Here is a 13,627-nt window from a genome sequence, read left to right as displayed (position 1 = left end):
GAGAGCAAACCCCATCTCATTCCAGCACTGAAGATGTTACCTAGCCAGGTAATGAAACATTTGCAAGAAAAGAACCAAGCTCAGAGAACCCCAAGGACTCCACAATTCAACCCTGAGCTACACATATTCGCCTCTATTGAAGGAACAGTCAAGGATCCATAAAAAAAAAAAAAAGCAATACATTACAAATCAGTGGCTGCCACCACAGTAGTTGCAGTAGTCAAGGGACAGATTGTTCCTGAATCACACTAAGACCCTGATCACCCATGATGAGAAAGCAGAAATAATCTGATTTGGGCTGGTTTGTTTGACCCAAATCAGATAATCATATGGTTATGAGGAATGTAAACAAGTCATGCATGATCAGGATTACTATTACCTACATGCTATTGTTATTATGCAAATAGATGTCAGGTCCTAATGCAATTATTCAGTTTCCAGCCATACCTGGGACTCTCGGCATCTTACAGTTTTAAATAATCCACTCCCTTATATCTCCTCCAAATAATTTTGAATCTATTGAACATTAGTTCAAGATACATGGTTTTAAACTATTACATAATATCGTTATGTAATGATTTTGTTGCCAATGAGAACAATATAGGCTGGGCATCAGGAAAAAGATAATCTCATGGGACAAGGCACACAAACCCACACAAACACACAAAAAGGTTACTAGGGCATGTTTGTGCCACAAATACTGTTTGTTTGTTGTTTTTTAATTGCATCTCTGGGTTGTCAACCAGGCAAAGGTCTCAAAGGCAACCATGTGCGTAAGAATGCTGTGGCCAATAACTAAGCCCAGTGCATGTTTATTCAGAAGGAATTTTTTTAGGATCACTCAAGCTTACTTCCAGGAAAAGCTACACAGAATGGCATGCTTTTCCTATGCATCTTCAAGGCACCTTTGAAGATTCTTGTTATATTTTTGTAACAGATTGCCAGATTAACCAACTAAATGCTCAATCCATAGAAACCTCAGAGCTCTGCTCCCCACGCCCATGTCCCAATACAGCACAATAAGCAGGAAGGAAAAAAAAATGAGCATCTTTTCTTAATGTATGAATGCAAACCACACATTTGCTGCTCAAGGTTAGCCGGTGATGGTTAACACTGCACTGTTGGAAATGGGATGGACTGGAAGTTTGTCACAGCAAAAGAACCCTTAGAGCAAATGCCTTAAATGGATTCAAATACAGTGAAGTATTTTGTTCAACAGTTTCACACAAAAGGAAACAGAGTTGTTAAACTAAAAGAAGTATTAACAAAGCTATTATAAATCTAGCCCTAAAGTGTTAGATATCATAAGGGAGCTGTTATCATTAGAACCATTTTGTAAACATCTCAGAAGCTATACAGGAAACATACCTGGCAGTGCACGCGAGGTAACGAAAGAATGCATTTTATACTGAGAGTTAAAATACCACTCACCATAGTAATGTGCCATTTCTTTTCTTCCCACAGCCACTCAACTATGAAAAAAAGAAATCCTATACTCTTAGTATAGAAGGAGCAAATACCCACCTCGATTTCCGCTTCTCACATTTAGGACCTTTTAAAGATGTGACTATGTTGAAGATCGTTGTGGGAGATGTGGATGAGGCGCCGTTATTCACTCTTCCATTCTATGTCATGGATGTTTACGAAAATGCAAAGATTGGGACTACTGTGGGCACAGTAACAGCACAAGATCCAGACAGTGCTAACAGTTTAGTAAGGTATGGTAGTATTAACAGCTCTTCATAGCAGTGGGAATGGGGCGATAGACGGGGGTGAGCAAAGTATTCCTTATGAATCCAACTCTGGAAATCTTGACTATGTCACTACTAATTCAAAAGTAGATCTGGGTTTTAAAAAATGGAACAGAAAGATAACCTTTAAAACCTTCCTGTAATCTAACAATGAAGTATTATGTAAATTTATGGATTGGTATCTAAGTAACAATTTGGACAGCAACAAAATTCAGGTTGTCAGGTGGCTGCCAAACCTGCCCTGTTCCTTTCGATTTTCCAGTTTGCTTCTCCAACTGATACTGTGGCTACTGCAGCATGTTCAATCCTAACTGGACTGGGGATAGGGAGTGGAGCATTTTTAAAGCCTTTTTTAACTTTTATAAATGTTGCGATTTTCCTGAGGATGTTAATATTTCACTTTTTTTTTCTTCAATGACTGATTTGCTATTTCTTGGCCCACATACAGTAAACTACAAATGCGGAGGATACATACTTTCAGTAATTATATTTCTAGTAAAGTCGAAGTCTACATTAAACTGGTGAGAAGATGCCCAGGCTTCAGTATCTTTGGTTAAAAGGATCTCTGGAGAAATTATTTCCACTGGGGACTCTCAGACAATTCTAGGCAGAATATGTTGGAGTGAACCATTTGGTGAGGTTCATTCATCTCACTAAGCTATTAGATGTTGTGTTTTGTTTTGAATTATGGTGTTTGCTGTTCAGCCATTGTAGTTACCATAGTCTATAGCAGTGTTTCTCAACCTTAGCCACTTTAAGATGTGTGGACTTCAACTCCCAGAATTGTAGTTACCATAGTCTATAGCAGTGTTTCTCAACCTTAGCCAATGCTGGCTGGGGAATTCTGGGAGTTGAAGTCCACACATCTTAAAGTGGCTGAAGTTGAGAAACACTGGTCTATAGTTTAGCATATTGTACAAAAACATTCACTCAATATAAAATAACTTTTTTTTATAAAATACTCTTTTACAAAGGAGGGACTATGCATGTTCATTGAGATGTTTGTATGTGCAATAAAAAAAATATCACATTTTCTATTTCTGCATCACACTTCTTTGTTCTTATTGCTGTTTTATTAGCAGTGAATTGAGGAGTATTCTGTCATACGTATTTCACAAAACATTGTCTGCAGTGTTGTTGAACTTGAGGAGCAAAACAGTTTGAAAGTTTTTCTAGATTTTGGAAATAAGCCTACAAATATTGCTTAATGACTGAAATATAATGCCTGAGGGGAAGAGGGTTTAAGATACTAATTCATTGTACAGCATATACCTAGAAACCCAATGCCCCATATCTGCTTTCCTCAACTGCAGTTATTCTATACAGGAGAGCATGAAATTTTGCAGTATTGATGCAGAACTAAAACTGTGGCTGCACTGACAAATTGCGCTAACATACAGTGTAAGGACTGTAACAGCCACGATGTAGGACAGATAGGCAGAATACTAGCAGAGCATATCCGTGAACTCCAACTAGCTGTCAGAAGACACAATGAAAACTCAATCTCACAACACATGGACAGACTCAGCCAGTTTCAACTGGGAAACTGTTAGCGTCTTAGACCAAGCCAAATCCAAAAACACTAAGGAATTCCTGGAAGCTTGGCACTGAGACAAATCAGACTTCAATAGACACATAGAGATAAACCATATTTACACACCATTTGAAAGAGACAGTAAAAAAGCTAAGAAGGAAACAAAAAGACCAGAACACATCCTCTCCAGCAGACAACACTCAGATAAGCAGGGATTAATACCAGGCAAATAATCAAGCAGAAAACAATACCCTAATCAAGGAACTACCAAGGAGAAAACCTGGCAGGGCAAGCTACTATATATAAACAAAACAAAGCCCACACTCACTCATACTGATGATGTTATTTAGTTGAGTAATGAAACATCTGCAAGCAAACCACCAAGCTCAGAGAGCACCAAGGACTCCACAAATTGTACTAAATCACAATGTCATTTGATTTTGGCTTAGCAGGTGCTGCCAATCCAGTCAGTTATATCTTAATTAACAGGCAATAGTTAAATAAGCCATGGCTTAGCTTAGTATATGAACCAGGTCTGTAACTTATCCCATCTGACTCAGCTTACTGTAAAGGGCAGGCTTTATTCTTCCCCACAGTCATGTTGCTGATTGAAATCCATTTAGTCTCCACTTTCCTTTCCAATGATTCTATTTCAGTGGAAGAGAATTAAATTTGTGCTTATTAACTAAGGGAAGTTAAGTTACATTGCATTATATATAAGAATATGAGCCCTTGTAAATGATTAATGTCATCATATCCAAAGATTCATTTTGTGCAGTTAAGGATCACAGCACTTAAGATGAGGCAGTATGGTACCACAAATCAAGAAATCATACCAGTATGGAGTTCTGCAATGAGACAAATGTTGGAAATGGAGTGTGTTAAATTTCCAAATTTGAATCTGCATCTTGCCTCTGCAGAAATGCTTATTCTCCTTCAGTGAAAGCTTAACGCTGCAATCCAAAACCCTCTTACTAGGGAATAAGCTCTGCTGAACTCAATAGAGCTTCCTTCCAAATAGATGTACAAATTGTATATTAAATCTAATATAATACAATTGGTATGTTAATTTTTAAATATTATGCTTCTGAAAGTAGAAGGTTTTGTTTTGTTTCAACTAAAATAAAGATTATGCTGCTTTTTCTAAATGGGTGAGTTCTGAGGATGAGCAATTTCAAGGTAGGATTAGAATAAACCCTTTAAGCAAAATGAACCAAAATCCTACTAGATTTATGCTGGAACGCCTAATCCTTTTTATCATAAAATAGTTATGAGTTCTTTCTTTAACACTATAGGAAAGATGTATTTCTAAATTTAATTGTGTTTTTATAGACATACAGATATTGATATTAATTAAAGCATATATTTTGTGCTTGGTATTATCAAGATAACTAAATAATTAGCATGAATCCATTATCGCTGTGCAGTGAGATGGGCAGTGACAAATTTGAAATATAAATAAGTAAATAGATTATAACAGCATTACATTTTTATGAGTTCAAGGGACAGTTTAATTTGTAAGTGTAAGAATGTTTGTTACCAGATACTACACATTGGTATTACTTGTCAAGTTATGATATGAATACTACTGATAGTTGTCATCCTCACATTATCCTAGGAATCCTAAAATCCATTTTGTAGAATATTTCTACTACTGCTTATAGTGATACTACCACAATACACTATTTTGAATTTGGATTCATTTATTCAACTCATACTGTTTGGCTGCTACATTCTGAATCAATCAATGATATAAATGTATTTTTTAAATACATTTTATATGCATTCCTATGTTGAGCATGTCTCAAAATGTACATAGAAGAAAATGTATTGAAATACAATGAATGAAATGACAGTAAATTTAAAACATGGCTTATAAAACTATCCAAAGCAGGAAGGAGGAAAATGTTCACAATCCACAGAGAAGAGCTGGGTGAAGGGATGGATGTTTAATAGGTGCATAAAAACATAATTAAATATTTCCCAAATCACAATAAGGAGAACATTTTACTGCTTACGTGATGGGACCTGGAGCATGCCAACCCTGTTAGATCTAATCAGGCAGGCAGAGGTAATAAGAAACAGGTAGTCCCAGAAATAACCAGACTGCACCCTGTGCCATAAAGGGCTTTATACATGATAATCATGATCTTGAATTACACTTGGAAGCTCACGGGCACCATACCTCCCTCTTCAAGCACTTCCTGTTACTATTTTTACCATTAACAGGAGTTCTTCTATTGTGTACTAAACACTTCTTGCATAGCAAGACATCCAAGGAGGATGTTGTCTAAACCCATTTCTTTATATGCAGTCTTTCCTTTAGCAATAAAATTGCATACCTTTGTTATATCTGGAACAAAGCTTTGAGAATGATTCTCTTCTGGTTGTCAGACTAAAAGTTATTTGAAGAAAATTCAAAGGCAGCATCTGTCATGGTATCTTTTTCAAAAATGTGATGTATTCCTCTCACATGTGTCTCACTGTGCAGAATGAATGGCATTTGACAAAACAGTATTTTTTTTCCAGATGTTCTGAGTGCCATTAACTGACAAATTGGGGCAGGTCAGGAACTTAGAGGTGATAGTTTATGTCTCTCCATCCTCAGCTATCTTCATTAACCAGATTTTTTTTTTTTAAGTACCTCATTGGAATCCATGGAAGAGTCTTGGGTCAAATTCCATTGCCAATAGACCACTTGAAAAGGGAAAGATAATAGGTGGGAAGAAAAGAATTCATCTCCTCCTTGAGTTTTGCAATTTCCCTTCCCCAAATTCATTCCTATAACGATTAAAGTTGGAAAAGCAAAGGTGCAGTTAATGAAAGTGTCTATATCCTCATCAACCCATTTTGGTTTTGGATCAGCAACCTGAAGTTATGAGAGAATGTTGAAAAGGTTTTCACTCCTTCAGAGTGGAAATACAGGCTATCTTACCAATGTAGATGTTGTTGCTTTTTAAATTTTTCTCATGTGAAGGAAGTTTACAAGGTATGGCTCCACACTTAGCTCAAAGGGACAACCAAATGGCTAAGAATGGGGAAGGACATTTAGTTTATACTTTAATACAAACCATCCCAATTCACAGGTTTCCCAATGAGAATTTGTTTGTTTTTGCACATCTCTCAATTTTGAATTTGAATTGCTCCTAAAGCAACATAAAAGTACGCTAAAACAAAATTGTACACACACATACACAAAAACAGAAAATTACTTGTAAAAAGATGTATATTAGGGGATATATACTGGTTGAGGGATACATGCTGGCTGGGGGATTCTGCGCGTTGAAGTCCACATATCTTAACGTTGCCAAGGTTGAGAAATACTGGGTTAGACCTAGAATCATAGGGTTGGAAGGGACCTTGGAGGTCTCCTAGCCCAACACCTAGCCAAGGACAGGAATCTTCATACCATCCCAGAGAAATGGTTGCCCACCCTTTGCTTGAAAACCTCCAGTGATGGAACATTCACAACTCTAGGAGGCAGACTGTTCCACAGCTTAAGAGCTCTTGCAGTCAGGAAATTCTTGAGTTTCTTGTCAATTTCTTATCAAAATCACAAATTAATAGAAGGAAAACAAAGTTCTACTTTTAAAAAAACTTCTAAAGTATTAACTTTGCGAAAAAAGCCTGTACAGTCAAGCCCTTTTTCTATAATAAGCATAGTGCTGATTATCTGCTGGTGCTACTGGACATGTCCATAGTGTTTGATACTATAGTATCTGAGACCTGTTTTGCCTGAGATCGTAGGAAATCTGTGGTGTAGTGGGAATCTTGCTTTTCTTCTTTTTTGGGGAATTGTTTTTTTTTTTTTTTTCCATACTGATTGGAGACTCCTCATCATGAGTCTTTCCCCTTTCAATCAGTATTTCCTAGGGGTCAGTTCTGGCCCCTGTGCTCTTATCATTCTTTCATCCTTTCCTTAGATTTACTATCTGGATTTTAGTATCGTATTTATGCAAATGACATTCAGATGTACCAGTCCAATACTGAGTTTGATGACAGTGTTTGGAAATCCACATTGGGCTCTCTAACTGACCTCTCTGCATGAGTGGCTACATACCAATGTAGCCTCAGCACAGACAAAACTGAGATCTTGGTCTTTCACCTTGAACATCCTTCTCCTTCTCCTTCTGACCCCCACTCCCAATCTGTCTCCAGGTGACAAGCTCCATATATCTGGCAAAGTCAAGAAGTGAGAACCACACAGATTTCAGAAAGGCCTATTTAATCAGGTGTAAGAACTGAATATTGAAAATTGTAAAAGTAAGTTCCAGGCAGTCTTATAACAAGCCAATTAAAGTACAGTCTTTTTGAAACATTTCCTTCCCATGGCCCACACCTCTGGGGTGGGCTGCTTTTTCTCACACCCATTGAACTCCTTCTCTACCTGCTTCTCACAACACCAGGCCAGATCTTCCCTATTTCAGTGTGGTGCCTTCTCTTTCTTCAATTTTTTCATGACTAAGGGTTTTCCAAGTCCCTTGCTTGCTCCTAGGCTAGCAACTCCCTAACACTCATTTAAAAAACCCCAATCTGAACACATTTAAGAAGTTTTTAAAACATATTTATGTCTAGTGAAAGTAGTTTGGATGATACTGAAAAAAACTCTTACCCTGGCAAAGAATATGTTAAGTTTTACATTTTGTGGTTTATGGTTTTTTATTGATTTTTTTTTTTTTAGAGTATGTGTATGTGTGCTTTGAGTATGATATGGGGTTACATATTTAGCTGTTTGACCTCTTTTGGTGATTATAAATTGGTTGTCATATTTTTTGTTATGTAAAGTTATGCATGTACTGGTTGTCTCTGACATTCTGTTGTGGGAAAAATGCCCTCTTCAGTAAGGAACCAAAGCATTTGGAGATAGATGGAATAAAGTAAATTTAATTGGCATGCAGTACTACAGTGAGTGCTGGGCTCCCAGCCAAAGGAATGCAAAAGAGCTCTAGTTAAAGTAAGGTTATAGGTTATATACCCTCTGTAAACGATACATAGGACTTATAAAACCAGTCTAAATTATAACACATCCTTTACTGCAGGAATGTAGGGTTTGATAACAACATGAGGTGACTTTACTATGGGCTGAGCTGACACCTCTACATTCTGCTCCATTGACACTGCAGAAAAGACAACACCTGGTCTTTATCATCTGTCACCTTCCCTTCCAGCTTCATCAGGCAGCTTCATCTTTCCTACTCTACCTACTATGCAGTTCAGCATCATGTATGTAAGAAGGATATTATTTGGCCCCCATTATACATTTATGCACTTACTGGTTGTCTTCAACATTATGATGTGTCCATTGTTATTAATTGGTTGCTTGAGAGACACTATGTTGAATATGAATTATCATCATTATACATATCATTTTCTTGAGATTTTTTAAAAATTGAGTTGTGTTATACCACAGCACATTTATTTGTTTGTGTATTAATTTCTGTACCACTGCAGGTGGTGGTAGGCAGCATAAAACATCCACTGTAAGAGTAATAAAACATTAATGGTAACAGGATTAAATAATTAATGATCAAAATAAAACAGCGTCCATACTAAAACAGCTAGAGCATATACAAAAGTAATGTACATGATGGCATCAGCCTATACCTAAGCAAACAAACAAAAAAGACATCTAAAAGAGTTCTATGTTAACCAACTTCCAAAAAGCAATCAGTGTCAGGGCATAACATGGAGAACATGATGGAAAGAATCACCAGATATCCTCCCTCATTCCTTGCACCTGCCTCACTAGACTGCCCCATCTACCTCTCTCAAACTACCAAATAACCACAAAATAGACCAAAACAACCCATGCCCAACTAGGTAACTAAAATTAACCAACCAGATGCCATCTGAATGCCAGAAGCCATCTTGCCACAGATCTGCCATCTTATGTCCATCTTGCCACAGATCTGCCACAGATGCCATCTGGAAAAAGAAAAGTATATCCAGGTTAGGACTGGGAAGTGCTTTTTTCTTTTCTTTTCTTTCTTTCTTTCTTTTTTTTTTTTTTTGGTCAAAAATCATTAAAGGACAAAACAAATGACTGGCAAAGCTGCACCAAAAGCAGAGGAAGATAAAGACAATTCCCTGATCACTGGTCTTTATGGAGAGGAACAGATGACTTTTGCAGAAGTATGAACCGATAGTTTGAGATGGCTTTTCAAATTATACAAAAGGTTTTAATGAAATGAGATTGAACGCTACACAATACCATCTGAGTCTATGTTTTCCTTTTGTGATGCCCTTTATTGTCACTGCTATGATAGCAAATACAGCACCATGTTGGCTACTCTGTTAGAAAATGCTCCCTCATTGTGTTGTTAACAGCTAGAGGCTAGTCAGTGCAGGAGACATTTCTGCATGAAGTACAAACCACATTCTTCTATTCCTTTTTGGGTACAATGCACCAGCTTTATTTCCAGGCCAGGTAGAATGTATATGCCAAATTCAAGAAGCTGCAAAAGTTTAAACAGCTCTCTGTGCTCTTTAAAGTGCTCCTTTTATGAGAAGTTAGTGAAGCATGCAGGACAGTCTTATTGCCGCCTCTGGCTTTCCACCTCAACTAATTGTTGTGCAGTATTATCTAGTATGAAGTGATGGACGTTATTTCTTGTTGCCTGCTTCTGCAACTAAAATAAGGGGGGGGGGATCTCTCCAGCTTACTTTTAGCTGAGGCTATGATGGCCTGGAGTTTATTTCATTCAGATTTGTATTGCACATATTCATTCTGTTATACTAGAATCAATATTATTTTGATATTCTACTTCAATACTCTGTTCGAACATTTGATCCACTCTTATGCTTTAGCATGAAGTTATCTGTATAATTTAGAAGCAGGATTGATTCTTAATTATTGCAGTCAGCAGGAAATATTACAATTTCAGCCTATTAGTACCAGTAAGGAAACTCCCCTGCTCCTAATACTGCATTGCTGATCACATTTGCGCAGTTACAACTAAGCAATTGAGGTGTACATATATCCAATATATCCAACACACACACAATTTAAGTAGTATCCTTGCTGGATGAAACCTTCTTTGTGCTATGTGCTTCAATCATTAATGGCATATTTTCTTATTAATAGTGAATTACCCTCTTGACAAAAATGTTTCTGGTTCACGCTCCCTCTACTTTGGGCAGTTTTCATAGGAATGAGTTATTTACAGTGAAAACTGGAAAATTAGAGAAGCCCTGAACTAAATAAATTGGTTCAGATGTGCATAGCTTGATTCAGATGCATAGCTTGTATATGGTTACTGGTCTCTAAATTCTCCATAAATACTTCTGTCTTTGAGCTGGTTGAGATATATTAAAGTTCCATCTGTAATACTGTATTTCTGATGCCTCATTCACACATGCCAATCGTTAGTTGATCTTGTACTCAAATGAAGTAAGTTGGTTTATAAATCTTTGTATAAATAAAAGAGGTTTTTTGTGAATGAGCCATAATATTATTACATTTCATAATTGGGCACCCTTCAGAATCTTACCACAGGAAGCAGGAAATTTAAAATATATCCATCAGAATTAAATAAAATTAAAGCAAACTAAAATGTTTTAATCCACACAGATTTACATTATCCAGTTGTTTTAAATCAGCGAAATGAACTCCAATAAGTGGCCTTGGGGACTTCTCTGAATGCCATCAAGGCAGAGGTTTAAATGATTTCTTCAGTAACATGTTTTTCATATATGTGTGCTGAATGTCCTTGGGGCCTTTTTCTTTAGAAGGACAATTTGCCATGTCCCTCCAGTTGAGTCTTGGGAAAGTCCTTTGCCTTTCTTACTGTGTAATAAATCTTTGGAATCTCCATCAAAGAGCCAACTTCTGGGTGCTATGCCACAGAGTTGGCTAATGATCTTATGTCCATCTTGCCACAGTCTGAGGTTTTGTGAACAGTCACACAGAAATTTGTATTTTTTTTTCCCCAGATGACACAAGAGGTATTATGATACTGAATCTTTTTGATTTATTGTCAAGAAAGTGGACTCCTTATATCTGATAAGAAGGAATAGGAAGTATGATTATTGATAGTATTCTAATGTGCTCAAGCCACTGAAGAAGCATAGCTAGTTTATGAGAAAAAAAACACCTATACATACAAAGGCATTTTGACTTTTCAATACTAGGGTTTTTAAAAATATTCATAAGTAGATTGGTTTGAACACGTTGCTGCTTTTTTATTATTTTTTGTTGTGTACATATTAGTGCTCTACGCATCATCCTAACTCCAAAGTTTTTCAGGTTCCTTATAGCAAAGTTATTAAATGGAAGCATTTATTCCAAGCACACTTCATGTGTGCTGTGCTATGTCTGACTTTGCAGAAATGCATGAGAAGAGCAAGTAACAGTTAAAACAAAAGATAAATCATAATGGGTGTTATTTGAATGTTCTTAGGACCATAGTCCCATAATGTAAACTCCTCTCTGCTGGATGCCTGTAATTGCTTCAGTTGTTAACGGTAACCTTCAGTGAAGTGTAATTTGAAAGATAATGCTTACCCATCTCTTCTGAATGCCCCCTCATTCTGTTTCTCCTATCTACTTCAAGGCCTTTGCTTTCATTAATAAAAGAACTCATTTATTCAGTTCTCATATTCAGTGGTTTAGTCACCCTGGATCACAATGCCAGTTTTTGAAGGGGGTGAGGGGATACAATAAATTTTTATAACTGTAAGAAGGCATTCTATATTATAGTCAGAGAAGAAGGTGGCAGCCAAAAATTAGTAACACACTGTCACACTTTGTCAGTGTGCATACACATAGATGCACATATCCGAATCACCCATTCATATTGTTCTCACAAACAACACATTTAATGCACATTAAAATGATACCTTTGGTCATGTTTTCATGTTATAACAGCCAACTTGTGATCTGATTCAGAGAAATATATATGTGAAAAAAGAATAAATTATAGTTTTGTCCCTTAATAAGAACTGTACTTTTAGCAACTGTTCTTGTCTTTTTAATGGTAGGAATTCCTATTCTGTCATCCAAGAGTATCATTTCAGATTTCATCTGAAGACTATTGCGGTAGTTGTTTATTTGTACTAGTATCAAAGGGAGTATACTTATATATACCAATTTCTGGAGAAAGTGTGCAGAATGGTGCTGTTCAGTTCACCTTCTACATATCAACTTCCTGCTAATACTGTGGAGTGCAGAACTAGGATATTGGATCTCACCCACTCCAGTTCTTCTTAGATTCAGATTAAAATTTCAGCCAGCATAGAATTTTAGGAATACTGGCTGTGTTTTCATTTCAAAGTAGCCATTATAAACGGTAGTAGTAGTTACTTCCAAGAGAATCATAATTGCAATCTTAGTCATATGGGAGAGGACTCTTCCTATTTTGCTAAAATGTGTTTTTTCATATGTATATTGTCAAACATATAAATCATCCATATTCAAACAGCGTGTCATATACAGATAGGCAAAGGATGTCATTGTTTAGTCAGTATTTAAGTTGTCCATGTGTTCTAAATTTTTCGGTCATGTTCTCATTTCCGTGTAATTTTGAGGTACAGTTCTTTACTTTGTTTATATTTATATACTCTTCTGTGTGTGTGTGTGTGTGTGTGTTTCTCTTTCTCTAGTATAATTCTGTATACAGTAGTAGCAGTCATGTTTATTTATTACTGTGCCTTAACCAAGGATACAGGACCAATTGTAGGGTGTTGGGGTTTTTATCCCTGTAACTTTAATCTTTTATTACTATTTTATTTACTTTGGATTTAATGTCATATTTCTGTAGCTGATACGCAGCTCTCTCTTTTGGTTCTAGAACATATTCTTCTACCCGCTGTCTACTATTATGACCTACCTGATTGTCATTTTATCTTGGCTTTTTTCTCATCTTTAATTGTTAAACCAATTAAACAGATCTAAACTGAGCTCTTGTCTGTCCTTTTGAAAATCTCACTATTCTTTCTCTTATTTTGCCTTGAAGTTCTGCTACAAATAATAGATTGTTCTTCTGCCCAGGTGAATAACCATGGGGATTATATTTGATTCATCAGTCTTTGTTGAGCCTTTTATTCATCTACAGTTCAATGCTGATCATTGAACCTTTGATGTATCTCTAAAATTGTCCCCTTTCCTTTTATTTTTTAAACTTTGACTAATGCTTCAATAATCTCTGATCACTATTCTAATAGACTACTCTCTGGCCTTCCAGTCTCTCATGTCTCACTCCTAATATCTGTTGTACCTTTTTCTTCACTATGTTTGACCTTTATTTCTTCAATTCTCTTAAGTTTATAATATCCAAACTAGATATGATACTTCAGTTGCATTTCCTGTCCACCTAAGTAGGGGAAGCTCTATATTTTTTTACAT

The 13,627-nt window shown here is 36.4% G+C and overlaps 1 protein-coding gene across 2 annotated transcripts in view; it reads left to right on the top strand.

Moving 5' to 3' along the window:
• The window catches only part of CDH18 (cadherin 18), a 302,248-nt gene that overhangs the window by 241,788 nt on the left and 46,833 nt on the right, over window positions 1-13,627 (top strand). For both annotated transcript variants that reach the window (XM_088130719.1, XM_088130718.1), the window contains exon 7: window positions 1,465-1,718. In XM_088130719.1, coding sequence (XP_087986845.1) covers window positions 1,465-1,718 — 254 coding nt within the window. The remainder of the gene's footprint in view (window positions 1-1,464; window positions 1,719-13,627) is intronic.

This window comes from Python bivittatus, unplaced genomic scaffold (genome assembly GCF_059951505.1).
Source record: "Python bivittatus isolate LINGU-HERP-01145 unplaced genomic scaffold, Pbiv_v1 ctg000840_np1212, whole genome shotgun sequence".
NCBI classification, from domain to species: domain Eukaryota; kingdom Metazoa; phylum Chordata; class Lepidosauria; order Squamata; family Pythonidae; genus Python; species Python bivittatus.
Note: the sequence above shows the minus strand (reverse complement) of the source record. Positions and strands in the feature narration are given on the sequence as shown.